The sequence below is a fragment of the Pantherophis guttatus genome, chromosome 2 (assembly GCF_059756535.1).
Source record: "Pantherophis guttatus breed Tessera chromosome 2, ASM5975653v1, whole genome shotgun sequence".
Taxonomy (NCBI): domain Eukaryota; kingdom Metazoa; phylum Chordata; class Lepidosauria; order Squamata; family Colubridae; genus Pantherophis; species Pantherophis guttatus.
This window is the reverse complement of record NC_142064.1, coordinates 36,533,874-36,560,441: the sequence shown is the minus strand read 5'-3', so window position 1 is coordinate 36,560,441 and position 26,568 is coordinate 36,533,874. Positions and strand designations below refer to the sequence as shown.

At 35.4% G+C, this 26,568-nt stretch overlaps 1 protein-coding gene across 1 annotated transcript in view; it reads left to right on the top strand.

Moving 5' to 3' along the window:
- Positions 1-25,871, top strand: part of FCHO2 (FCH and mu domain containing endocytic adaptor 2) — a 67,962-nt gene extending 42,091 nt beyond the window's left edge. Inside the window, exons 15-25 of the mRNA XM_087885829.1 lie at positions 325-367; positions 6,822-6,916; positions 8,885-8,988; positions 9,080-9,209; positions 10,487-10,598; positions 11,449-11,604; positions 15,044-15,176; positions 18,693-18,892; positions 21,089-21,153; positions 22,181-22,345; positions 22,979-25,871. Coding sequence (XP_087741955.1) covers positions 325-367; positions 6,822-6,916; positions 8,885-8,988; positions 9,080-9,209; positions 10,487-10,598; positions 11,449-11,604; positions 15,044-15,176; positions 18,693-18,892; positions 21,089-21,153; positions 22,181-22,345; positions 22,979-23,001 — 1,226 coding nt within the window. The 3' untranslated portion in view covers positions 23,002-25,871. The remainder of the gene's footprint in view (positions 1-324; positions 368-6,821; positions 6,917-8,884; positions 8,989-9,079; positions 9,210-10,486; positions 10,599-11,448; positions 11,605-15,043; positions 15,177-18,692; positions 18,893-21,088; positions 21,154-22,180; positions 22,346-22,978) is intronic.
- The last annotated feature ends 697 nt before the right edge of the window (positions 25,872-26,568 follow it).

The following is a 26,568-nucleotide window of genomic DNA, read 5'->3' as shown; positions in this document are numbered from 1 at the left end:
GTCTTATGGATCTTATGGATCTGGTGTTGTCCTTCATGTTCCTGGAATATCCCCCATGTGAGAATTTGTATTAGATAGGAAACGTATCACAGCAAAATATGACAAAACCAAATAATTTAAATTGTAGTACATATCAGTTTTTCTTGAACATTTGAGTGAGTTTTTGTTTCCACTTTTATCAATTGATATTGTGCTTTTTATAAAAACCTGGCTGATTTTGTTAATTTACTATTATATATTATAATATATAATATATTATATTTTAATATATTAAATATATATTATTGTTAAATATATTTTTAACAAGTATATCTTTTTAAATAGGTGAAGAGTTAACAAAATCAAAGTTTTCTGCTTCATCTAATGAGTAAGTTTCATATTTGATATTCATGTTTATTTGAAAGGCATTGAATATTATTTCGCAAGATTTTTTCCAGTTTGCAGCATTCACAGCTTGAGTTAACATTACAGTTTAGACATTAGGAAACATGTTTTTATTTTTTTCATTTTTAAAATTCAATCCTTCATTCTGTTTTGTTGTTAATTTGTGCTCAGATTAGAATAAATATATGTGTTTAACTTTGGTTTAACTTTTAAAAAGCATTTGTAACCTGAATTTGGTAATTTTAAATAGAGTTACATATTACATTTATTTTTTTAAACCTTTGTTTATCATTTTCGTACTGAAATACAGGAATCTACAATACCAGCAGAATAATAATAATTATTATTATACAATGAAAAATAACTAGCTATGTTATAGTGATTAATCATTTCACTGTGTAAAATATAAGCTTAACACTGTTTAAAATATAATTTTTTTTGCTTTTGTAAGGTAGCAAACTTTTATTATAAACAATTACAACATTGTTTTCAAATACACTTAGAGCCCTGTGACAGCAATCATATTATCAACCATATCATACATATGGTTCTTTATGTATGTCTCTACAAGTAGTCCTTGACTTATGATCACAATTGAGCCCAACATTTTCATTGCTAATCGAAACAGTTGTTAAGTGAGTCAGGCCTCATTTTATGAACTTTTGTGGCATGGTTGTTAAGTGAATCATGCAGATGTTAAATGAATCTGGCTCCTCCATTGACTTGTCAGAAGCTCCCTAAGAAGATTGCAATGACAATCTCATGACCCCAGGACACTGCAACCATTGTAAATACATGCCAGTTGCCAAGCACCAGAAGTTTGATCACGTGACTGTAGGGATGCTACAGTGGACATAAGTGTGAAAACTGGGTCATAAATAATTTTTTTTTAGTGCTGTTGTAACTTTGAATGCTCATTAAACTATTTTTTGTAAGTCGAAGACTAACTGTACTTGGCTCTTTATAAAAATAAATTAAGAGTTTTGGTGGCATTGCACCCCTAGTTTCATTGTTTACGGAAGTGTGGCTTTATCTTTTCTACTCGGTTTCCTTAAGTCCTCATAGCATAGTATCTCTAATTACTTTTGCTTGTTAAACTAATGAAAAAGAGAAAAAATCCTTTTATGTCATAATGACATAATCTTTTTATGTCATAATTCCAAATGTCTAGAGCAGGGGTCTCAAACTCTTGGCCCATGGACTGGATGCTGCCCACACCCATGCCCAGTTTAGCGAAGTCCCGATACGTCATGTGACGATGCGAGTTTGACACCCCTAGTCTAGAGCTTTTTTGCATTTTTCTCTATTCTATTATGTCAAATGAGGGCATTTTATTGGCTTTTCTTTAATAGCCAGTAGCTCTGAAAATAGCTTCTTTCTAAAATTTGTTTGAGAATAGAACTATTTGCAACAGTTTCTTCCTCATAGAGAACGGACGTATCAGGTAAGACCAACGTCCAGTCTCTAACAGTTCAACATGTTTCTTGTTCTGTTTATTGGAGATAGTCTGAACAATTCTTCCTCATCTTCTGCATGACAAAATCACATTTAGAATCCAGAATAATGATTTATCTTGATCTTAGCACTATGCATCTGTTGATTCATCCTAAACTTTGTTTTCTTTTTGTATCTTTGTCACATCATGTTCCATTTATGTTCAGATTCTTTTTTTTTTTTTTGCATGTATTGCTTCCTGTATTCCTTTACTTGTGTCTTTGACTTTCGTAAACTTTTTTCAATGGAAGGACTTTGCATTTGATTCTTTGACTCTAAATCCATTTTGTTGGTTTATGCTCACTGTTCCAATATGCTGAGATCTTCTTGAAAATTGATATTGTTTAAAATGTTTGTTGTCCGTCTATCTTGTGAGCCTGCAACCTTCATCTAAGCCTTTCGAAAATATGTTGAACAATATATGACCTAGAACTAAGACCAACACTTCCAACTTAAACATTGATATAAATGTTTGTGGGTTGTTGTTGTTACCATTTTTCAGGTAGTTTTGTGTCCAACTAAAGATATTATATTTTGCTATTGATTTCTCGAAATTAAGGTACACTGTGATTTGTTCTTGATACATTCATGGTGCTTCCTTCTAACCAGTCTTTTCTAAAAAATATACAAACTAGCTACTTAATTGTCCCTGCCAGAGCTTTGCCTGTTAATCAGTGTTTTGCTGATCAGTCCATAGTTGCAGTTCCTGCTTTTGTTCCCTTCTGCCTCCCCCTCATTTTTTAAAGACACAATTTGTCCTTCTCCATTCTTCTGCCACAATGCCCGCCTTCTGTGATCTTTCAATTATAGAAGCAACAAAAAAGGCTCATTTACCTCTGTCAGGAAGAGATGACATCTCAACCTCTTTAAACATTCTTAGGTGTAACTGGTCTGATCTTGGCAACTTAAAATTGTTCATGGTAGCCAGGTAGCTTATTTTCTCTTTACTTACTTACTCCTTGTATCAGTTGTTCTGCTTAGATCCATTTGAACTCAGTTCTCTGCGAAGAAGACTGAAGCAAAGTAGTAACTGAGGAACTCTACTTTCTCCCTGTTCCTTTGCTGTCCTACCATATTCTCCAAACATCAGGCCCAACCTTTCCTGTTTCTTCTTACTTCTATGGACAGAGGTAAATGAGCCTTTTTTGTTGCTTTTATCTTCTCTGGCAAACCCAAATTCCCAAAATTCTTTTGGGCATTCTACTCATATTAGTTACATGCTGGTATACTTCTTGATGATTGCAATCATTCGTCTTTCATTTCCTATACATATCCCATTTAACTCTTAACTCGATTAAAAATTAAAAATCTCTAAGCACCCACAATGGTTTCTTAAGTTTTTCTTCTCATTGGAATGATGTGCTTCCATATCTTATTTTAAGAGCAGGCATGTTCTTATGCCTGCTCTTATTTTAAGAGCAGGCATGGGCTGAATGTGGCTCTGGACAGCTAGTAATGTGGCCCCACAGAATCATAAACCTTTAACATTATTCCGTGATTTATATACATTCACTATATTATATATTTTATATGCAGCTGAAAACAATTTCTCTTCACTCAGTGCAGCCCAGGTAAGCCAAAAGGTTGGACACCTGTGTTTGAGAACATTTCCTAGCCCTTTGGATTCCCTTATATTGAGGATTTCTCTAGTTGAAAATCTTCCTAGTAATTTATTGAAATCGATTCTCCTGAAATCTGCTGTAGAGTAAAATTATGTCCCAGTTGTTCTTCCTGTAGTATCTAACTTCATGATTATATCATTACTTCTTCCAAAATTGGGTATTAATTCTATTTCTTCAAATTGTTCTTCTCTATAATTAGGATCATATTTTTTATTTTATTAAATTTAAAGGTCTATCTTGCAATTCAAGGCAGCTGTAGAAGTAAAAGCTCCAGTCAATAAGCAGTCAAGAAACAACAGCAATAATCATTCAGCAACTTTCCCCTTCCTTGGCTCTTCCTCTCTTTGTTCACTCAGTCAGCCTAATGGTTTCACTCTGGAAATAGGTGTGCGATTCATAATAGTTCTCAAATATATTCTCATTCATGTTCTCAAAATAAATGCTAAATCAGAAAGCTTCAGAAACTTTTACAAGTAGTCCTCAGTTAACAATGGTAATTGGGATGGGGAATTCCATCATTAAGTGACATGGTCCTAAAGCATGATGTCACATAGCCACACTGACTTACAACAGCAGTTGTGGTTGTTAAGCAAATCCCACACAGTCATTAAGTGTGATGTCTTGTGATTGCCATTTATGGACTCCTGCCAGCTTCCCCCATTGACTGCATGTGTGAAGTTTCATTGGAAGGAAAAATGTACTTGTGGAGTACCAATCACTGGTTGGATGTATTCTTTTTGCCTGCAAATTGTATTCTGTAGAAAGGGCTGCTTATTTATATTTTTGTTTAAAAACTAAAAATTCTGGGGCACCCAAGAGAAACACTCTTTTTTTTTTGGAGGGAATGAATCTACATATTATTTGTAAGATCACACTCTATATATCAAAGGCCATTTTGAAGAGGACAGAATGTTTAGATTAGATAGGGGTAACTGTAGCTGTGTATAAGTATGTGTGATTTTTTTAAAAACCCTATTTTTCATGCATTATGTTAAATAAGGATCTGGCCTGAACAGTCAAGATTTTTATTCCTTCAAAGCTCAATATATGAGAAGGACTATCCTTTGATCCACAATCTGCAATAATACTAGGCAGATAATTGCCACAATTAAAATCTTCAAAGTAGAGATAGTGAGTTGTCTTGTCTCTGATGCAGTCCCAGTTAGTGACTGTTCCAGTTGGAGAACTGGACCAATAAAAATCTCTTTAAGGAAATTAGGAAGATTCCTATTCTTACATTTATGTTTTCTGGAAGGGAGGTTCAAAGGTATATTTATACAAGATTATTTATGCTAAAATACCTTGGAAATCAATAGTATATGACCTCTTATATTGTCAATTGTATTTAAACTGTCATTAAGACTTAATTAGATCTCTAAACAACCAGACATAATAGGAAAACAGGTCCCTATTTTCTTCTTCCTCTCTTGGCAGTTATCTTAGATGTGATTTTCAGGAGAAGCTAAGTTCTGCTCAAAACTCTATGCTGTTCTTCACAAAATAATTTGGTTTTCCCTATTTAGAATCCTATTTAATTTCAGGGCAGAATTTTAAAACAATATTGAATAACAATTAATTATAGTTAACAAATTTATCTTCATTTATTGATGCTTATCTTCCAAGAGGTACCATATAAGAAGCTGTTAATTCTATAGGGCAGATCACATCAAGAATCAGATGTTGCACAGACCTAAAACAAATGCTATATGTGAATTAAAACTTAAAGTATTTTATTGATTTGTTTTTACATAGTAAGTTGTTTAAGAACTCAAGGCCTGCAGGCCAGGGGTGAAATGTAAAATTTGTTACTACCGGTTCTGTGGACGTGGCTTGGGGTAAATGTGTCGGTGGGCGTGGCCAACTTTTTTTAAAAAAACTTTTCAAAGCATTTTTTCTAATGCTTTGAAAAGCCTCTGCCAATCAGGCAACTCAGCTGGAATTGTCAGAGACTTTTCAAAGCATTTTTTTTACCACCTCTTCGGCCAAGAGGTTGCAGGAAAAAATGTTTTGAAAAGCCTCTGATGATCCCAGCTGAGCCGCGCGATTATCAGAGGGTTTTTTTTTTTACTTTTAAAAGCATTTTTTTGGTCGGAAGAGGTTATAGAAAAAATGCTTTTAAAAGTTAAAAAAAAAGCCTCCGACGATTGTGTGGCTCAGCTGGGCATGGGTGTGGGGGGGCAGGGATTTTTGCTAACGGTTCTCTGAACCACCATCCGAACCGGGAGCATTTCACCCCTGCTGCAGGCCACTTAAATCCAGCCCGCGGGGCCAGCCTGGAAATACCAAAGGACTGGCCCGTGGTATCTCTGCCAGCCAAAATGGGCCACAAAGGGCGCCCCCTGCGCAGCCTGTTTTCAGCCTCCCTGGCCTTCTGCAGCACTCTGCCGGCCAAAACCGGGCCATGAGGACGCCTCCATGCGGCCCGGTTTTGGCCGGCAGAGTACTGCTGGAAGCCGGGGTGGCTGAAAATGAGTGCCTCATTTTGGCCGGTAAAGTGCTGCAGGAGCCATCCATCCCGTCTCCCCATCGCTCCCCACCGGCCTGCAGTAGAGAACTACAAAACAGATCCAGTGCTCGAAGGAATCCAGTTTGACATCCCTGTTTAAGAATCTTAGCAATTCAGTAAATTATTTCAGTGTATTTTGAATTTGCTTAAATGTTATAATTTTATAATGTTCACTTTTATTTTTATTCTAATTGCCTTAAAACTGTACTCAGTTGTACTTACCATAATAATATTAACCAGCTAACTAAGAATACATTTCTGTAGTTGTTAATGAATTCATGCACTGTCAACTATAATTATACCACATATTGTAGTAAGATGATCCAGGGTGGATGGGGCAATTTTGCATCACCCTGTTGCTTTCAGATACCAGCCCTGAACAATATACCACATTATCAGGTTCTGTGCAGTAGTACTCAAAATTTGTCTGATAAATTACCTGTACTTGGGCCTCTACAAACTAAATTTAATGAACATTTAGTTCTGCCACATTACAGTGCCTTATAAGGTGATACAGCTTTCCATAAATTATTCATGCTTCTCTACACCCATCTAAAGCTTCTACACCTTCTTTTAGATTCTGTTAGATTCTTGTTTTAAATTTTTAATCAAGATACCTTTTGTTTATTTTTATTTTAGTTTTACTCTTGATGTGTGTTTTTGATTCTATATGCTTTTTAATGACTATATGCCACCCTCTTTATGCTGGCCCATGACTGTGATAACATTTTGCATGCTTGATTGATTGATTGTAGTAAGATACATTTTATATATATGTATAATTTAAATTTATTTTCTAATGTCTTGTCCATTAGGAAAAGCAACAATGACCTCTTGGCATGGGATCCACTCTTCAGAAATTCTGGTGATTCATCTTCCCTGACCTCAACAATGTCGTCTTCTTCATCTGGTAACATTTTAATCAATGAAAAATTGAAATTATGCTTGTTTTTTTAAATAAACAATTATACTCAGTGTGTGCTATGTAAAAGTATTATAAAATATACTATTACAGTCATTCAAATCTCTACCTTTTTTATGATAGCATAGTTATTTAGAAGAGTAAGATAACTCTAAGAATCTTTTTACACTTTCTATAACTTCTAAACATGCTATTCCGTCTTTTCAAAGCTGTCTTTTGATAAAAGCTCTTGCACATGCCATAATGCAGGGGTGTCAAACTCGCATTGTCACAGCATTGTCACGTGATGTATCGTGACTTTTTCCCCCTTCGCTAAATGGGACGTGGGTGTGACCAGCACGTGACACATCTGGCCCATGGGCCATGAGTTTGACAGCCCTGCCATAATGCTATCAAGCACTATTTCAGATGCACAGTAAACTTCGTGAATTGTTATTTATTTAGCATATGGCATACATTGTCAGGGATGGAATGGAACAACTTGGCTTGGCCAGGCGGAGGGAGAGCCAAGCTGGTGGGTGAGCAAGTGGGTGGTTACAGCCCAGACCGGCGGCTGCGGGCTTCCCCTTTTCACACTACCCACTGCTGCCGCTGTGCTGAGTTACAAGCCATTAAGTGGTGGGCAGGGCAGATAGCAAGGAAGCAATGGACTGGCACGTCCCATTTTCACACCCACTGCTGAATAGCCCAAACACCAAACTGCCCAAACACACCATCACTGCTAAACAGCTGGGGTATGAAAGGGAGTATGAAAATGGAACGTGCCCAGCTTCCCTGCCACCCACCCTGCCCACTATACTGGCAAATGGTCCAAAAACTGCTGCCACCACCAAACAGCCTGGTGTGAAAATGGGAAGTCCCTGGCCACCATCACTGCCACTCTGCACTCTGTCCACTTGGTTCTTTCCTCCAGCTACCTGCGGCGAGTTGTCCCTGCGGCGAATTGGCTATGTTGAGTTGTCCTGCAACAACTTGGTGGTGAGTTGACAGAGCCAACTTGATGGTGGTGAGCAGGCTATGCAGAGCTGGTCATGCTGAGTTGTCCTAGATCTGTCAGAGAAATCTACATGCTTGACACAGTGCAGTCCTAACAGCCTAAATTGCTAGTTATTTATGTTTGGCACTTCCATGCCTATCTTTGGTGCACCGAAGGAACAAACTAGCTTACACCAGCTGACTAGCAGCATTCAGGTTGCTGTCTCTTCCAAGCTTCTCTGCCAGTCGCACCTCACCTCAGGTTGCATTGTCTTGCATCTGGCCAGGTCCCATTTCTGCTTCTTTCACACATACACAAATGCAGCTAGGTTTTTCCCACCAAAGTGGTACCCAAGTATCTACTCACAATATTGCATGCTTTCAAACTCCTGGGTAGGCAAGAGCTAGGAATCAAGCAACGAAAGCTCTGTCTCTGTCTCAGTGGAGCTGGGCTCGAACCACATGAGTGCAGACCATTTCTGGCCAGCAGTTCCAGTGTCATTAAGCCACTCCGGCACCACATTTCCTTAGTGTTAATTGTTAAAATTAATAGTGCAATATTCTTTAAAGAAGTGAAAAATCACTGTATTAAAGTAATATTTTTTTACCAGTTTCAACAACAAAATATTTTCTATATTTCAAAACTCAATAATTTAACTGAGTAGTAATTATTTCTACAATCTTATTATATTATGCTTTGAATATACAATAGCTATAAACAAGATAAGGGGAATTTTTCACATTTCATAAGATAATAATTTATAGTTATATAATTAGCATATGGCATACATTGGATAATAATTTATAGTTATATAATTCAGGTAGTGTGGTACCTATGGCTGAACTATTTTTTAGTTGAACTGTTTCCTGACTCTTGAAATACTGCTATATAAATCTTAGATTTAAATATTTTTGGAACAATTTGCTCTTATTTACTAATTCATTGTACAAATACATTAATATTCTGTAATTGCCTTCCAGGAAGACCAACAACTCCTCTTTCAACAGGAACATTAGTACCTCCCCCAAGACCAGCTTCTAGACCAAAGTTGACTTCAGGGAAACTCAGTGGAATTAATGAAATTGTAGGTTCATTACATCTTGACCCTAATGATCTCTGATCATAGCATTGTTAATTTGAATAATAAATTAATGTTTTTACATTTTGTTTGTTAGCCAAGACCATTCAGCCCTCCTTTGACCTCCAATTCCAGTCCACCTCCATCAGCCCCTTTGGCACGAGCAGAGAGTTCTTCCTCATTATCATCATCTGCTTCACTAAGTGCAACAAATACACCCACAGTTGGTAAGTTTATAGTCTGCCATGATAACATTTACATCTTTTTTAGTTTCTGAAAAAACATTATTATTTACAAAAATGTATATGCCACCCAGTTTCATTGTCTCAAGGTAGTTTATAACTGAATATATAATATAGCATCCAAGCAGGCACCCATTTACCCAATGCAATCAATCTCTCAAAAATCAAAAACTATCACCAGAATTAAAAACAAACAAAAAAATAAGGTAAAGGTGGAGGTTCCCCTCACAAATATGTGCTAGCCATTCCTGACTCTAGGGGGCAGTGCTCATCTCTGTTTCAAAGCCGAAAAGCCAGCACTATCTGAAGACGTCTCCGTGGTCATGTGGCCGGCATTACTAAACGCCAAAGACTCATGGAACGCTGTTCCCTTCCCACCAAAGGTGGTCCCTATTTTTCTACTTGCATTTTTTTATGTGCTTTCAAACTGCTAGGTTGGCAGAAGCTGGGACAAGTAACAGGAGCTCACCCTGTTATGCGGCACTAAGGATTCGAACCGCTGAACTGCCAACCTTTTGATTGACAAGCTCAGCATTTTAGCCACTGAGCCACCGCATCCCTACTAACAAAAAGATAGGCAATGCCTAAATGTCTGCTGTAACAGGCCTGCTTTCCCCCCCCCCCCCCCCCAACTTTCCAAGACAGGAATTGCAGGACCTAAAACCCAACCAAAATGATTTCAGGCAGTGCTATTTTTCTGTCTCCACCTAACTAGACCTCAATGATACATACCAAATCTGTCCATTCTACCATCACTGGATTATAAACACCCGTATTGTAGATGGACATGGTATTGTTCAGGAGCAGCTAGACACCAAAGCTCTCAACAGTTCAATCACTTGCACTCACAGTAGGTGAGATTTGCATCACATATAATAGTAAAAGGTCCACATTTCTGAACTTATAAATAAAAATCCACAGAGAACCACTGCATTTCATTTGTTTCATTTCATTTCTCATTTCATTTTTACACTGTTGTGAGGGAAAAAATATTTTTATAATTTCTCCCCTTATGATCTGATCTTATTTTGGTGTTGGAATTGATTCTAAACTCTTTTTCATAATTGCACTTAATAACTCTAACTTTGATATGACATTTAAAAATATTTTTGCATTGAGTTTCCATTGTAATCAATGGTATCAGAATTCTGTATCACCTTATACATAATTTTTAAAAACAAAGGTTTTGTTTAATGTAACTAGAGTTAACAACTGCAAAGTTAATATTGCTTAATTGAAGCCTATAACATTATATATTCTAGGAACTTCACGTGGTCCTAGCCCTGTCAGCCTAGGAAGTCAAGATACATTGCCTGTTGCAATAGCCCTAACTGAATCTGTAAATGCCTACTTCAAAGGAGCAGATCCCACAAAGTTAGTAAAATAGTAATTCATTTTGAATGTCATATTTTGCATTTAAAAAACAGATAAGGTTTCCTTTTTAGTTTTGAGCAAATTTTGACACTTCAATACTTATTGATATATTTCAATAAACAGTAAATTGTATCACATTTTAAAACAAGTTACATTTTGGTTACATTTTCATCTCTTGCTGGACTATGTTATAGACCTTTCAAGTTTACTTTTTTAAAAATCCCTTCTTTCAACAAAACATCAAATGCATTTTATTTATATACTTACTGTGGACTGGACTTTAAGAAAAATGTACGTTCTATGGAACTTAATCATTCCATTCCTCCAAATTCTGACCAGAACTTACCCTTGTCTTCTACAACTAAGGTAATATTTGTATGTACTTGGTTGGAATGAATGGGATAGGCTGTCTCCACCAATATTTTTCAAATTTGGCAACTTTAAGTTGTGGATTTAAACCAACATGCTGGCTGGGGAATTCTGGAAGCTGAAGTCTACACATCTTAAAGTTTCAAAATTTCAAGTTTCCCCAAAGGTATGGAATGGCATTTGTATGAAATCTATTGGGAGCATTTCCAAAGATGGTAACTATGCTTTGGATGCTCAGCACTTCGTGAAAATAAGAGCAAAGTTGTTCTGGGCAGATTTATGTGAGGAAAATTGGCTCCCCATTTTGCTTCGTCTGAATTCTACAAGATAAGGCAGGCAACTGAGCTCAATAACTTAAAAATGGCAGCTAATACTTGTTTACAGTTTAAATGTATAAATGAGTATATGTACATTTCAGATACTGTGATTTCAATAATTATAGCTGTAAAAGTAACATTTGTCTTTTTACATTTTTCTCTAGATGTATTGTGAAAATAACTGGTGATATGACAGTCTCATTCCCAAGTGGGATTATTAAAGTGTTCACTAGCAATCCATCTCCTGCTGTGCTTTGCTTTAGGGTAAAAAACACAAGCAAACTAGAGCAGATTCTTCCAAATGTGCAACTTGTGTACAGGTTTTGTATCTTTTATTTATTATAAAGCCATAGTTTTTATTATCTTTTTATGATTTCATTCTACTTGACTTGCAAAGTATGCTTCTTTCATAAATATCCTTATATTACTTGCATTTAAGTTTTATAATTTAATAAAAATTCATTTTATTATAGTGACTAATTACAATTAACTTAATTTTATAGAGGTATTTCATTTCAGAAAACTGTTCTAAACAATGTTAATCCAGCTTTCAAGATGGATTTTTTAATAAAATCCATCTATGCTATGCTAAACTATGTTATGTTACGTTACGCTATGTTATGTTATGTTACATTACGTTATGTTATGATATACTTATTACTGTTCAATTTGAAATACGTCTAGAGAGGATTACAGAATAAATTGTACATTGTAATGTCTGATCTCAGATTATAGTTTAAAAATATCTAACATAAAAGGAAATAGTGAAAAAAAATTATAACCATGTAAATTAGATGCTTAAGTGTTGCTGTAATGTTCTGAAACATTATTGCTCATTGATTCATAGTTTATTTTATAACTTCTTCAAGAAGTACTCTTGCTCTTCTTTGCTATTGAAGCTTGATCTGCTCTGTCATTAATTCAGGAAATTAGGCATTAAGCAGAACAACTGTTAATGGGTTAGGTTTAAAGGTCCACCAGCTTCGATGTACTACATATGGCCCCATTTTTGTTAGAATACATTTTGACAATTATCTTGAAGCCATTCTACAACTACCAGTTTTACTTAAAGTTGGCTTACTTTGCAGATATCAACATCTATAAACTTTTTCCAGATAATTCAGGATATTGGCAAGGCACGAGAGAATAATGTTCATCTTTTAGCAACTTTCCCTAAATTTTAGTGTGGTTGAAGCAACTCCATATAAGTGTTACCCATCAGGACACCTGGCATCAATTAACAAAGAGAGACATAAATTGGGTGGAACTTTGTTTTAAAATTGCCAGTCATCATAACCATATGGTGTACTATTAACATATTTTTGTGGGAGAAAATGCCTTTCTCTTTTATCTCCTTGACAACAAGAAAGAGTAATGTATGCCTTACTGAGCATATCTATTCTCGAAGCAGCAGATACAAATAGTTGAACATTCAGAAGACTATAGGTCTTATCATTATTTGATTCTGAGTTAAGTTCTGTTGTTCTTTCATGTCTGCTGATTTTTCTCAGGAAGCTTTGATTCAGAAATGAAAAAGCACATTCCCATGAAAAGGAGGTTCTCCTGTTATTTTACAGCATCAGAGGAGGAGGAGGGTCTCTGTCTAATTGGAGACTAAATTATTTTGTCAGGACTGAAATTTCACATGGTTGCTCTTCTGCCCCTTTCCTTCATTTTGGAAACTGTAGACTTCAATGATGTCTATAGTTTCTGTACAGAAAGACTGCAGTTTCTACCTTGAGATTGTTGCTTTATTGAAACATATATTACTTTGGCATCAACATTATCATATTTGTCTTCCTTTTAGCTGGATCAGTGTTACGGTCTAACAAGGATCTGTTATGCTTAAAAAAACTCTAACCATAATTATTTTGCCTAATTTAGGAAGTCTGTCTCTTTGCATAAGGACATCTAGGCATCTCACATTTCAAGAACTTAATGAAGATGCCTTAATTGAAAATCAAAATAAAACTGCACATAGGGAAAAACAATTTCTGTAGGCCAAGGAAAATAATTGTAACTGAAAATATTTATCAGGAATAAAAATTTTAAAAATGAAAAACTAATTTTTAAAAGAAAAAACTTTGATCACTGCAGCTTCCAGAACAAAAACTTCTTTAGTCCAAAATCTAAGAGATACACGGGGGGAAAAAAGTACAATATTCTTGTTTTTGCTGAAAAATAAGTTTAGTTAAAAACAACATGTGTTTCTGAATTATTTGTGGAAATAGCTCTGGAAAAATAATCTACAATTTGAATAGCGACCTGAAATGCAGCTTGCAGAAATAAATGAAGAATAAGATTGTAGATCTTTAAAAAAAAAATCATACCAGAAATGCGGTATGTGATTCCACAGGACTGAGTTTCTATACTAAATGCAAATTCACATGATCAGCAGTGCAACTGCAGTGAAGAAATCTTATGTGTAACTTTCTTCATAAAGACTTCTAAAGATTGATTTTTCTCAGCACTGTAAAAAAATTTCAAAATTGTAAATTATTTCTCCAAACTGGATCCTGTCATTTTATCTTGAACGTCTCAATTTATTTTAACATTATTTCAAAATCTGTGGCATGTTTTTCCTCAGAATTTCTAACATAGGTTTTTATCTTTATACAGTCAGTCATTCTAAAAGACTACAAATCAGACCTAGAATTTTTAGAGCAACTCTGTATAGTCTTTTGCTGTCTAGCTACTTTCAATTTTAGGTCAGAAATAAACTTAGCTTTCAGCTGTTCTTCAACTTCATCTCTGAGATACTGTTCTTGGAGATAGAGAAGACTGATACTTGCTTTCTTTGTCTTTTTTGGACACACATAACAGTAATTTAGCAAAGAAAGACATTTTCTACATATTAATTAAACATTTGGAGAACACTTAAACTTCAGAAATCATAGAGAGAACATTGGCATATCAAACCCAAAATCCTCAAGACTGAACTGATCCTTGCAATCATTTGTCTAAAACTCCGTGCAGCACTGAAAGCCTTGGAACTTGTACAACTTATATCACTACTTCCCATATCTAAGTAAATTACCCAAAATTGAGTGAAAGTAGAGGTTTTTTGGGTAATGACACATGAATCCATTATCCTATCAGTACAGCGACACTTAAATTGATTTAAAGTGTGTTTTACCTACGTTAGTTAAAAGGAACATTTGATAAACAGTTTTGGATAATGAAGGAAAAAGTTGGGGAGGCACTGGCTTAGATCATTTATCATTTCCAGCAGTTCCACTGCACAATGTCATGACCATAGACTTTAAAGATTTCTTGGTGACAGTCATGTCATCCCAAGTATCAGGAGATTAGACCAACACATACTTACAACCCCATAGAGAAAAATATATTATGCTAGAAATTATCTTTCTGTCCAAAGTGGTCTTGAAATTTCATGTGAATCAGTCAATTCTGCTACCATCTGTTTCCTCTCTTTTCTGACATTGAATAGCTTTCTAATCTTGGACATCAGTTAACATACTAGCTTTCCATCTGGTCTGCAGTAAGATCTCTTGTCATAAATAAATTCTGTGAGTCTCTGCATTTATTATTTTGCTTTTAATGATGGAAGATAGAAATATCTTCTGGTAATTTCAAGAAACCATTTTTTTCAAAAGTGATTTCTTACGCTCCTTCAAAATAAAAGAGAACATTGTTATCTACAGCCAGGAATCTTTTCAATCTTAGTAACACAGATGTTTAAATATATGTTTAAACAAAGTTTAAACATATGTTTTCATTCCTATATTTTGTTCACAGTGATCCATCACAAAGTGATTCCAGTACAAGGGATTTTTGGATGGATATGCAAGCTGTCACAGTCTACCTCAAAAAGCTATCCGAGCAGAATCCTTCTGCTTCTTATTACAACGTAGAAGTTCTGAAGTATCAGGTAATTTTTGTATTTTTGTGTTGTGAGTTTAAGATCTTAACAAGTCTAGATTGTATTGTTCGCTGGCATGAATTACCATATTTTTCACACTATAAGACATACTTCTCCCCCCCCCCAAAAAAAATGTGGGTGGAAATGTCTGCACATCTTATAAAGCAAATATTATGCTGGGGGGGAGGGGGTTGATGTGGCAGTGGCATTCGCCATTGCTGCCTGTCACCGCTGCCGCCACTCACCATCACCGGGGAACACTGGAGCATTCACTGCCGCAGAGTTGATCAGTGGGTGGATCGGCCTCCCGGAATACCGCTGATCAGCTGTTCTAGGCGTCAGGGACTGGCGGCGATTGGTGTGGCAACGGCAATCCCTGCCATCTAGAATAGCTGATTGGCAGTATTCCGGGAGGCCGATCCAACCGCCAGTTAGCTACTTGGCAGTGAAGTCTCCAGCGTTTCCCGGTGGCAGCAGCTCAGCTCAGTTGACCGGTGGTGGGCGCAACAGAGCGGAGCCCTGACAAGCCACGTGCTGGGGCTGCGATAACGTGCTGAAGCTGACCAGGCTGTTTGCTATTTGCTGCAAGGATGCTAGCCAGATGCTGGGAGGCAGAGGCAGATTTTTTTTTTCTTGTTTTCGTCCTCTAAAGCTAATGTATGTCTTATTGTCCAATGCGTCTTATTGCAAAAAATACAGTATACCCTACCCCTCCTACTGTATATGTGAAAGCACCATCAGATTGCTGAGTGCCTTACAGAAATAAGCCTATTCCAAAATGGCATAGCAGATTAACATAGAGTCTGCATTTTTAAATTTATTTTAAAAACTGAATCAAGCTATTTAACTAGCTGGTCAGCTAATCAACCAAAACCAAAACTTAACCAGCAGAGAAAGTTAAAAATCTTATTGAAGATTCCTATGGTTGTTGATTTTGGAGAAGAGCACCTCATTGCATGTTCTCTTTTTATGTTGGACTTCTGGGTGTAACCATTTTACTAGCCTTCGGAAGAAAGATACCATCTGTAGGCTGAAGTAGGTAGCAGGATTCTGTCATTAGGAGCAAGCAGCCAGAGGTAGGCTAATGAGCTATCCAGTACACTGATGAATTATCATCCAAAACTGTCATCAGCACCATATATCACATCATGTCTGATACTTTTGGAATATTCTGTTTGCTCACTTTACCTTTTGCTTCAGATATTCAGACTGTGCTTGGGTGCAGGTGCATTGTTGCTAATCAGTAGCATGGGTTATTTTATGTTGCCAGAAGTAGCAAGAATGCTTGGATGTTTCCTGAGCAGATATTTAGGAATCCCTAACATCAAAATGCTTTAGTGTTCTCGCTCCTGCTGATTTGTATTTCATAGTCCTTGCAAGCAGCATGCAAGGTCTTCAAAGTCCTTAAGTACCTTTATGCTACACTGCCTTCTGGCCTGCAGCGTACCTTCATTAGTGGTGGCGAGTTATTTGCTGATTCCTCCAAGTTCCCAACATTGGCGGCAGCTGTAGACTCAGATTTACTAAGGAAACTGTCCCTTTTCTTCCTGTTACTCTTAGCCCCTGGGCTGTTAACAAAAGAGAATGGGCTGACATGGCAAAAAAATCAGCATCATGCCGTTTCTGCTCCTGCTAGAGGGAGTGCCAACTCAGCACTAACCTTAAAATGTTCCATATGTCTCAGTCGCTTGACTTCCTTTATCAGCAGATCTTGCCCACCCCCACCCCCCCATATGTAATATGTCTTTATATTCCACAGTCATGGCTTGGAAAGTAATATTTCCATACTGTGGAGAAGATGGATGTCCCCTAAACTTCAAGGAAGAACCGTAAAATGATTGAATCATAAAAGGAAGCCTGAGTTTGAAAAAAAGGCTAGCATATAATTGCTGCCTCATCTGTATACATAGAGTACTATGTAATTTGGAAGATTTTTATTCCCTAAATAAGAAAAATACAGTATTTTTGTACTAATGAGAATATTATCTTTTAGCTATAATGTAAAAGAAGGGACAGAATCTCTCTTAGCCAATCTGTACAATACACAGTTTTAAAACCACATTCAAAAAAATATTTAAAAGTTTCTGAAATAAGAATATAGGGATATGGTATTGTCTGAAACAGGTAGTCATCCAGATACTGATGAACAACAATAGTAAACCGCTCCAATCATAGTTGCTTGATTGATCACAACACCCAATCTAAATTAGCAATTAGTTTTCCAGTCTGCATTGTATATTTATTGTATTGTATATTTATGTAACTCTAGAAGGTTCCAGCATCCCAAATCTATCCATGTTACTTCGTTCAATTTCAACAAATATTAGCAGAGGTGTGTTTACAATAAGGAGCAGTTAGCCTGATGGGATGTTACAACCTGTGGTGAAAACCAAAGGCTAATTAATTAAAAGTCACAAAACGAAGTCTAGTTATAGCACACAACTCAGGATGGAAGATTTGACCCTAGCCCTAACTACACCTCAACATGAAGCTGAATGCACAAAACAATCCTCCAGCTGACTTCAGTGGTCATATGGCACACATTATTTTAGGTATTCCGGGTCTTAAAAATAAGCAACATTTTGAACTGAGTCTGCAAATGATTAACAACTACTTAAAAAGAAAGAAAGATGTCAGATTCTCAGAGTCCAGTTAAAATTTAAGCAATTATATTTTTCACTAGGTGAATTTTTCAAAGGTAGTCCTAGAATAGGACTATCCACAATAGTCCTAATTGTGAGTAATACTTATTGAGTAACAAGGCATCTGTGGAGATAAAAAGGATCAATTAGTATACCAGTATCAGCTGGACAAAAGCATTCTTAATAATAACTGCACTTGGAGCAAAAGCAAAACAGTACAGGAATTTTTCCAGTCTATGAATCTGATCTTTTGAATGGAATGTGTGCAGCCCCCATAAAAACAGGTAGATCCCTTTTCATTAGATGTTTTATTAGATGTTCATTAGATATTGATTAAAACTGCACTCATCTTGACATTTTGTTTTCCATTTCTACTCAATTTTTAACAGTAGCTATTTAGAACTATATTTTGAACACTTCAAGAAAAAGCAGAACTAACAGAATTCTCCCTTTCCAGGCTAGATGGTCAGGTGGGGGCATCAACAATAGTTTAAGAATACTGTTGCTGAGAAGATCCAATAGGTTCAACAGAATCAATAAAAGAAGAATCACAACTCCTCTTTACTAGTTCCTAGTTTAATCATTTCCTAGGCCAGTCAAAGCGATTAGACCCCAAAGAACCATCTTTGAAGCTTACAATATTTAACAATTTCTTATTACATAACATAGGTTAAGTAATTCCAACCTAGGGCATTTAACTATACAATTATAATTAATTATTAATACCAATAATGAAAACATCTCAAAATCCCTATTTTTATGAAATTAACATTAATAATTGGCTGTTTAGAGACCAAAAGTATATGAAGTGAAAAATGAACTTTGGAAAGCATGAGATTTTTCAGGATTGATCCTAAAAGTAGTTATTTTATTATTTTCAAAGGTATTGTCAAACGGTATCCAGTCTACACCTCTGAATCTTGCCACATATTGGAAATGTAATGCTAGCACAACTGATGTAAGAGTTGATTACAAATACAACCCAGCATCTATGGCAATGCCAAGTATGTTATCCAATATACAAGTCATCGTACCTGTTGATGGAGGTGTAATAAACATGCAGTCACTTCCACCAGCAAAATGGTAACTTTTTTATTATTGATACTGCATTAAATTCATATTAAGATTCTTGTCGTGTCTTCTAAAACTATTTCTGAAATACATTGATTATTGGTGCTTGAAGCAGTTCTCGTGGAACTGAAGGAGGGAAGTGGTGGGAGACCAATGAGAACTTTATGATGGGGTAGGTATTACAGAAGCTTGGTTGATGCACAAAAAGAAATTTGCTGCCAGTCCATTTCTAGGGTGTCTAGTTACTGGATTGTTGAATTTTTGGTCAGCTGCTGCTTCTAGTTGATACTATATCTGTCTGGAATAAGACTTCATCCATTCACAATACTTTAATACCACCCTACCTGATGCGAACCACCATACCTGGTGTGTAAAACTGAAACCTAGTGGTGGGGATTGGCCTTGTCAGAGATTTATTTTCTGGATTTTAGGTCTTGCAGAAGTCTAGGCATGAATGATTGCTCTTTGCATGATAAGATGCACTACTGTAGTGGTACATGGATGCAGAATAATATAGACCTGGCCTTGGAAACGAGGAAGAAGAAATAAGCAAACCTGTGGAGGAGGGGGAAAGTTTGAGACTACACAGTCCTGAGAAAAAAGCTTTGACAGATTTTCAAGATTGGTGTCAGTCTTTTGACCTAGGCATGGTCAAGAAACAGGCATCGCAGGGATTCCAGTAACCTTTTTAAAATTGTTGTAGGATAGAAAACAGAATATTGAAAGCCTACCTGGGGCTATTTTGAGTTACTTTCACATGCTTTTTTCTCAGGACTGTGTGGTCTTTTTGGAAAGTTCCTCCCCCTCCCCCCCTTTAACAATTTGATAATTCCTTCCTCATTCTCATTCTTTTCAATGAATGAAAGTATCTTTATGTGGCACTGAACTGTAAGGACAAGTTGAGATAACTGCTAGTGTAGTATCCAACACCCAGCAATAGTTTTTTAAATTCTTGAATCTTATCATAGGACTGTTGGTAGAGATTTCTATGTGTTACTACTGGAGTCTATAACTTCTTTGTCATTGGATGAGTATAAAGGTGATTAAGATTCCATGGCACCCATGGGCTTGTCCTAAACCAGGGGTGTCAAACTCAAGGCCTGTGCCTGGATTCAGCCCATGGGGTTCTTAAATCTAGCCCGCGGGGCCGGCCTGAAAATAGCAAAGGACTGGCCCATAGTGTTTCTGGCAGCCAAAATGGAGCATGGGGAGTGTCCCCCATTTTGGTCTTCAGGGTGCTACAGGAGGCATCCCTCCCTTCCCCCCTGGCCAGACCACAAAGAACTACAATACTGATCTGGCCCTCAAAGAAATCCAGTTTGACACTCCTGTCCTAAACGATCTCGGTTCCTGTGTATCTTGTGCAAAACACTTGTTTATGATTTACAATTATTCCAGTGTTGTGTGCCTTTAGGCTTTAACATTTGTATTAAGCTGCCAGAAAAGATCTTCCACTAGTTTGGGTTGAAATGCCAACAGTATGCTGATGGTAGTGAATTATATATCAGTACCCTGGCCTTAGCCAGAGATGCTTTGGAAACCTTGAATTAGTATCTGGAGGTTGCAAGGTCCTGGATGGGCCAAAACAATTTTAAATTCCATTCAAGCAAGACAGAATTCCTGTTCGTGCAAAAATATCTCAGCTCACTGGCTACCCTGGTGATTTCTCTAGAAGGGATCATTACTCTCTGAAGGAGCAAGTCCACAACTTACGGATTACCTTAGACTCATGGCTCCTATTGAGACAACACATAAAAGCCATGGCCAAAGTATTCCTCATTCAGCTAAAGTGATGCACCTGTTGCAGTCCTATAAGAATTGTAAGACCTATACCCACATTACCATCTATATCAATATTGGGCTGCCTTTGACCATATATTGGAAACAATATTAGTGCACAATACAGCAGCTAGGATATTAAAACTGTATTTGTCATGTATCACCAGTTATTTGGTTGCCTCATAGGCTGCCAGTTAATTTCTGAACCTAATTTAGAGGCTTGTTATCACTCATAAAGCCATGAATAGCTTGGCTCCTAGGTGACATTAAGGACTGTCTCTTCCAGAGGGAATATCTAAAATCTGTTTGAGGCTGAAGTCTGATGCATACTTGAATTATATTTTTAATAACTTGAAAACTTGCCTAAGAGAATAGATGCAGAGTAGCAGTATGGAGAACTGCCAATATATGATTTTTTTTTTCTTATAGGAACTCAGAGCAGATGAAAGCTTTGTGGAAATTAGCTAGTATTTCAGAAAAATCAGAAAATGGCGGTAAGAAGAAATGTTTAAAGTTAACTATTATAGATTAGAAAACTACCATTGGTATTTTGAAAAAAAAAACAATTAAAAACGAACAGCATATATTCTGATATATGGAAATATAAATAATTATTTTTCTCCCAAAAAATTGTTTTATAATGGATTTTTTCATCAACACTATCATATTTTGCAATATTTTATTTATTTATTTAGAAAATTTATATATCAAAACTGACATTGAGCCTTATCTATTTTTGTCATTACAGCATAATAAATTATGAGTGTATACTATATTGAGTTGCAGAAAGATAAGTTTTGTCAATCTGTCTCAATACAGAATAGCCTTAAAAACACAAGAAAAAAATGAAGTAATTTAAACTATGGTCAATTTAAAATGAAACATATGCTTTGGTTCATCATATTGAAATGAGATCTTCTTAAGCATGTGATATAGGTGTGTGTAGATCAACCAGACATTTTTGTATGTCAGTTTTGATCTGAAAGTTATACCAGATTGATCTACTGCTATACACTTGTATGTGTATGTTTGTATGTATGCATGAGCCACAATAAAGCATGGTATAACTAGTCTTACATATTTTAAAAGATTCAAGAACTTGAATCTTTGATATATATGCTAATGTAATTAATACATATGCTAATAGAAACATGAGATTCAATAGGAAATATATGGAATTATTCCAGTCAATTGAATAGCCAAGTAAATAAAAAAATTATTGTAAAATGACAATATATTTTAAGGGTAGTTCTCACAATATCATCTATTTATAAGAACACTATACTAAACATCATCCACTGTTATGTCGCTGTAATAAAATTGGCTGATTGTGTTAGTGTTTTGCAGCAAATTATAATGAAGAATTTTAAGGCACTTTCAACGTGAAAAGAAATGTTACTGGAGAAGTTTTTATGGATTTTTTTTAATGTATTATCAATAATCAAAGATCAATTGTATTGTAGTACTTATGCTAATAAGCAGACTTCTTTATTATTTCTCTCTCTTTTCCCTCCTGAATAGGCTCTGGCTCTCTCAGAGCTAAATTTGACCTTTCTGAAGGACCCAGTAAGCCAACAACACTTGCAGTGCAATTTATCAGTGAGGGAAGCACCCTTTCTGGAGTAGATGTTGAATTAGTAGGCACTGGCTATCGGCTTTCCCTGATTAAGAAGAGGTTTGCCGCTGGTAAGAAGGATAATGTTTTTCTAAGGATAACCTATAGAGCTAATTTGTAATGTCTGACAATCATTGGTGATATAGAATCATAAGTGTAAAACTTTTTGTAATAGGTGTTTGCAGTTTTATAATCCTGTTATCAGTTTATCAAATTTATAAGGCCACCCACTGCATAAAAAAGTGACACTAGGTGGTGTGGAACAAGGTTGTTAAAATGTGTTCTACTTTGAAAAAATACTAATTTTGCATCTTGATTAAAACATGTTCGTGTGTGTCTTGTGTGTAATACAGGTAGTAAGTAGTCTTTTCTGCCCATTCTTCTGCTTCATGCAACAGTTCTACACCTAGGAAAACTCTATGTGTAAGGGCAACAAAGGGCTTTGCATGATAAAGCACACCAGGTTCCTTGGGTGCAACCAATCAGTTCCCAAGGATTCTTCCATCCTTGGAGCCTGGGAGGAAGTGGGAGGATTCATGCAATTCATGAAATCCTAATTTTAGACGGAAGGTCAGGGATCATCACTTTGAGAACTGAAGTAAACAACCCAGGATAGCAAAACATGTGGAAGCCTAGTTTAAAAAATTACTTTTCTATTAATGTTTTTTATTGAGATACTAACTGGAACTTTTTATGTCTTTCAGGACGATATATGGCAGATTGCTGAACAGCCTGTTAAGAAAACTAGGTTATTTTCCAATGAATAAGAAGTTTATTCATTCTCTTACTATCTTTCCAACACTATTTTAACATGCATTAATTTTTGAAAACACATTACATAGTTTTTGGAGTTTATACCCAACAAAATGCACTTTTGAAAATAAGTCAGTTTTAAAAATATTCTGTTTTGAAATAGCACTGAAATGAACTCCAACAATATAGAAAATCAGTTGCAATACTGGGAAACAAGATACTGAAATACTTAGTAGTAATGTAGCTTCGGAGCCAAATAGCAGTTATGTGTGGTATTTAAAGTGTGTGATGCTTTGTGATACCTTAAACAAAACTATATTTTAACTTTCTATAAATATTACTGAAGTATATTTTTCAATTTTCAATATTGCCATTCCATTAAACAAAACAGTGGCAAAGTATTTTTTGTTTTCACACTTGTATATTCATGTGTCATATCTTATTAGAGATTATCTATAAAAATAACTTTATTTCCATATATCATACATAATTAAATGACCAGTGTTTTATAATAGATGGTTTTTAATGTAAAGTGCAATGGGTTTTTTTAATTGCAATGTACAACAGAGTTATTTACTTCTGCCATTAGTTAACATGATGGGAGTTGTAATTTTAATTAATGCTGTAGATTATTTATTTTTATATGAAATGTGTAATGTTTGTGCCTTTTCAAAGCTGTGCCTGTCAAATGTTTATGTACTTCTCATTTCTTGTTTTCACTATCTAGATCTTCCAATTAGTAAACTTGAAGGCAGTAATCTTATGCTTACAGAATGGAAGAATCAATTGTGTTCTATCTTCCATGTACCCCTCAAATTTGCTAGAGAAGCTCTTCAGGACTTCTGGTGCCAATTTTGTGGAGTCATGAGGCATTTAAAGTGGGAAGGAGAACCCAACCAGCACACTACAATCTCTTTCACTGGAAGATAGGCACAATTGGATATAACCTGGCATTTGGAAATCAAAACAGAAAATAGCCTTTAAAATAACTTCTGTTGGGTTAAATGCAATAAATGCAGCCATTACAAAAGAAACCTTTTAACTTTTGTCAGTTACCATATAGTATCAACATTTAAAATATCACCAAAGATGTGTAAAATCCTGAAAGTGAGTTAAATTTTAAAATAATAAAAAAATTCTACACTTCTGAAAAGTGTAGAATTTCCTCTTCTAGCTACAAAAAGCTGAATTTCACATGCTTTCAAACATATACAATGGATTTAAAGTGTTGCTTATGAGCAGCAATGTTGTTTTAAAGGTCTATTTTGAGTAAGACAAAAATAATTATTGATAATTTCAATATGTTTTTACCACAAATAAAGAAGCAGGTAATAGCCCTAATACAAAGAAAGTGACCCATTTAGATAAGTTTAATACAAATCCTGTTTTTAGAACTTATCTATATGCCTTTAAAAGATTAAATGTAAAAGTCAAAAGTTATTAGGGTGGGTGAATTATATGGTCAACAGCACCAGAGATTAAATATTTTTTCAAATTCTAGTTCCTAACAAAAGCATACATGAAAATCACTAACTCAGTGGATAATACTCTAATAAAATAGTGGATTAATATATCAGTGTTCTATATAGTCACTAAATTTTGAATCTTTAGCACACTAAAAATAAAGTTAGATGTATTCTGTTCTATTGACATCAAAGTAATGAATACCATTACCTAGGATAAATGGGATATCTTTTCCTCCCTTTTGTGAGACCATTAATCTCCTACAAAAAGTGGAGAGAAAAATCAGTGAGGTGGGGGGGTGGGTGGGGAGGAAATCAGACACTTGAGATGTGGTCGTCTTATTTTTAAAGATACATGGATCATTTTTATTTTTATTTTGCTTTTAAAAAGAAATAAACCTTTGTCATCACTTCATGTGTAGAAGATATACCTTCAGCAGCCCAGCAACATTCATTCTTTAACTGCGATATAAATGTCTCTCAGAAAGATACTACATTATGACATTGTAATGTACAAGATACTTTGGCTCATTATTGGGATGGGGGGAAATGGCAGCTAATTTTTTTTCCTTAAGAAAAAAAAGCCACTTTATCTTTGATTTTCAATTCTGGGTTCTCACTCAAAATTCTTCAGTTTCACATTTTTAACCAAAAATGAATCCAATTGTAATTGTTTTCAGACATAAAGACAAATACTGAAAAGCATGAATAATTCATAGATTAATAACTGATTATAGAATTGCAGTCAAAAATTAGTTTTTACATATTTGCCTTGTTTTATAAAAATCTAAGGTTCCATTAGAGTACTACACAGTGAATTTTTATATTGTAGAATAATACATTTTGATGGAATTTTTAACTTAAATTTAGATGGTACAGACTTTTAATGGATTCTTAATCGTAATCTGCTAATGCAATCAACAACTATCTGAACAGTTCAATAACTTTTGAAAGTCAGTTTTATCTTCCATTTTAATCATGTATTCTTTCTAAATTAGTGCTAAATTTCAGCACCTTCTAGCCTTACTACCAAATGTTCTCAAATACATATTCACAAATGCTGCAGGTTATAATTTTGAAGCCATGCAACTTTATAATTTTTAAAAAAAATATCTATATCTAAATATAGATACAGATGTGTATAAATAAAACCTATCTCGTGGAAATTTCATGTAGCAAGCTGGACCTTGCTTGTTTATAAAGATATCGCCTTTGTAGCTGCCTCTTGGGGAGAATTTGTAAACTCAAATATGAAGGGTCTGCAGGTTCTACAAACTGTAAATTAGAGCAATATAAATCTTAGAGAAATTGTAAATACATCTGATCTTTTACAAAAATGTTTTAAAAATTGCACCTATAATAAACATGTAATATATAATAATCTGATTGTTGCTGTTTATATGATTTCATACATTATGCAGAAACATTCCATGGACAGTCTTCAGATAAAATATAATTTGATTCTGCTTCACCATTACAATTTGTTCCTTTTCTACATATTTTTGAGCACTATTACGGCTATAGGAATTCCCCAATAGTTTTTTCGTCCATTGTAATACTCACTGTAATACAATAGTGTACAATTCATGAAGTTGATACAAAAGTACAATATGTGAGCAGTTTCGCAATCAAGAATCTTTCTCCAACTACTGAAACTATAGATGCATTTTTCTGTGTTGACTGGATTATATGAAGTTCTGTTAAAGATGCAGAAAGTGGCCTCTAGATAATGAGTGAATTGAGCCACAGGTATGGGGAGAATTGCTTCCAGTAGAAAGATGGATCGTTCACAGTTCAAAACAAAATTTACTGCAGTTTGCCAAAAATAGAGCAGAATGAAAAATAAAAGTCCCAAAACAATTTTCTTGAGAATGACTGGGGGGACAGTAGCTGTTCTGAAAACCTCCATCAGAAAATGCCCTAGACTTACTTAGTGCTAAATAATTTATCTATCTATAGCTGTCATATTAGAAAATTATGTATTTATTATTTGCCTGATATAAAAGTTATATCAGTGACCTGCAGTGATTAGACAGACATCCGCAAGTATTAGCATCTTCCGAATGATTTTTTTTAAT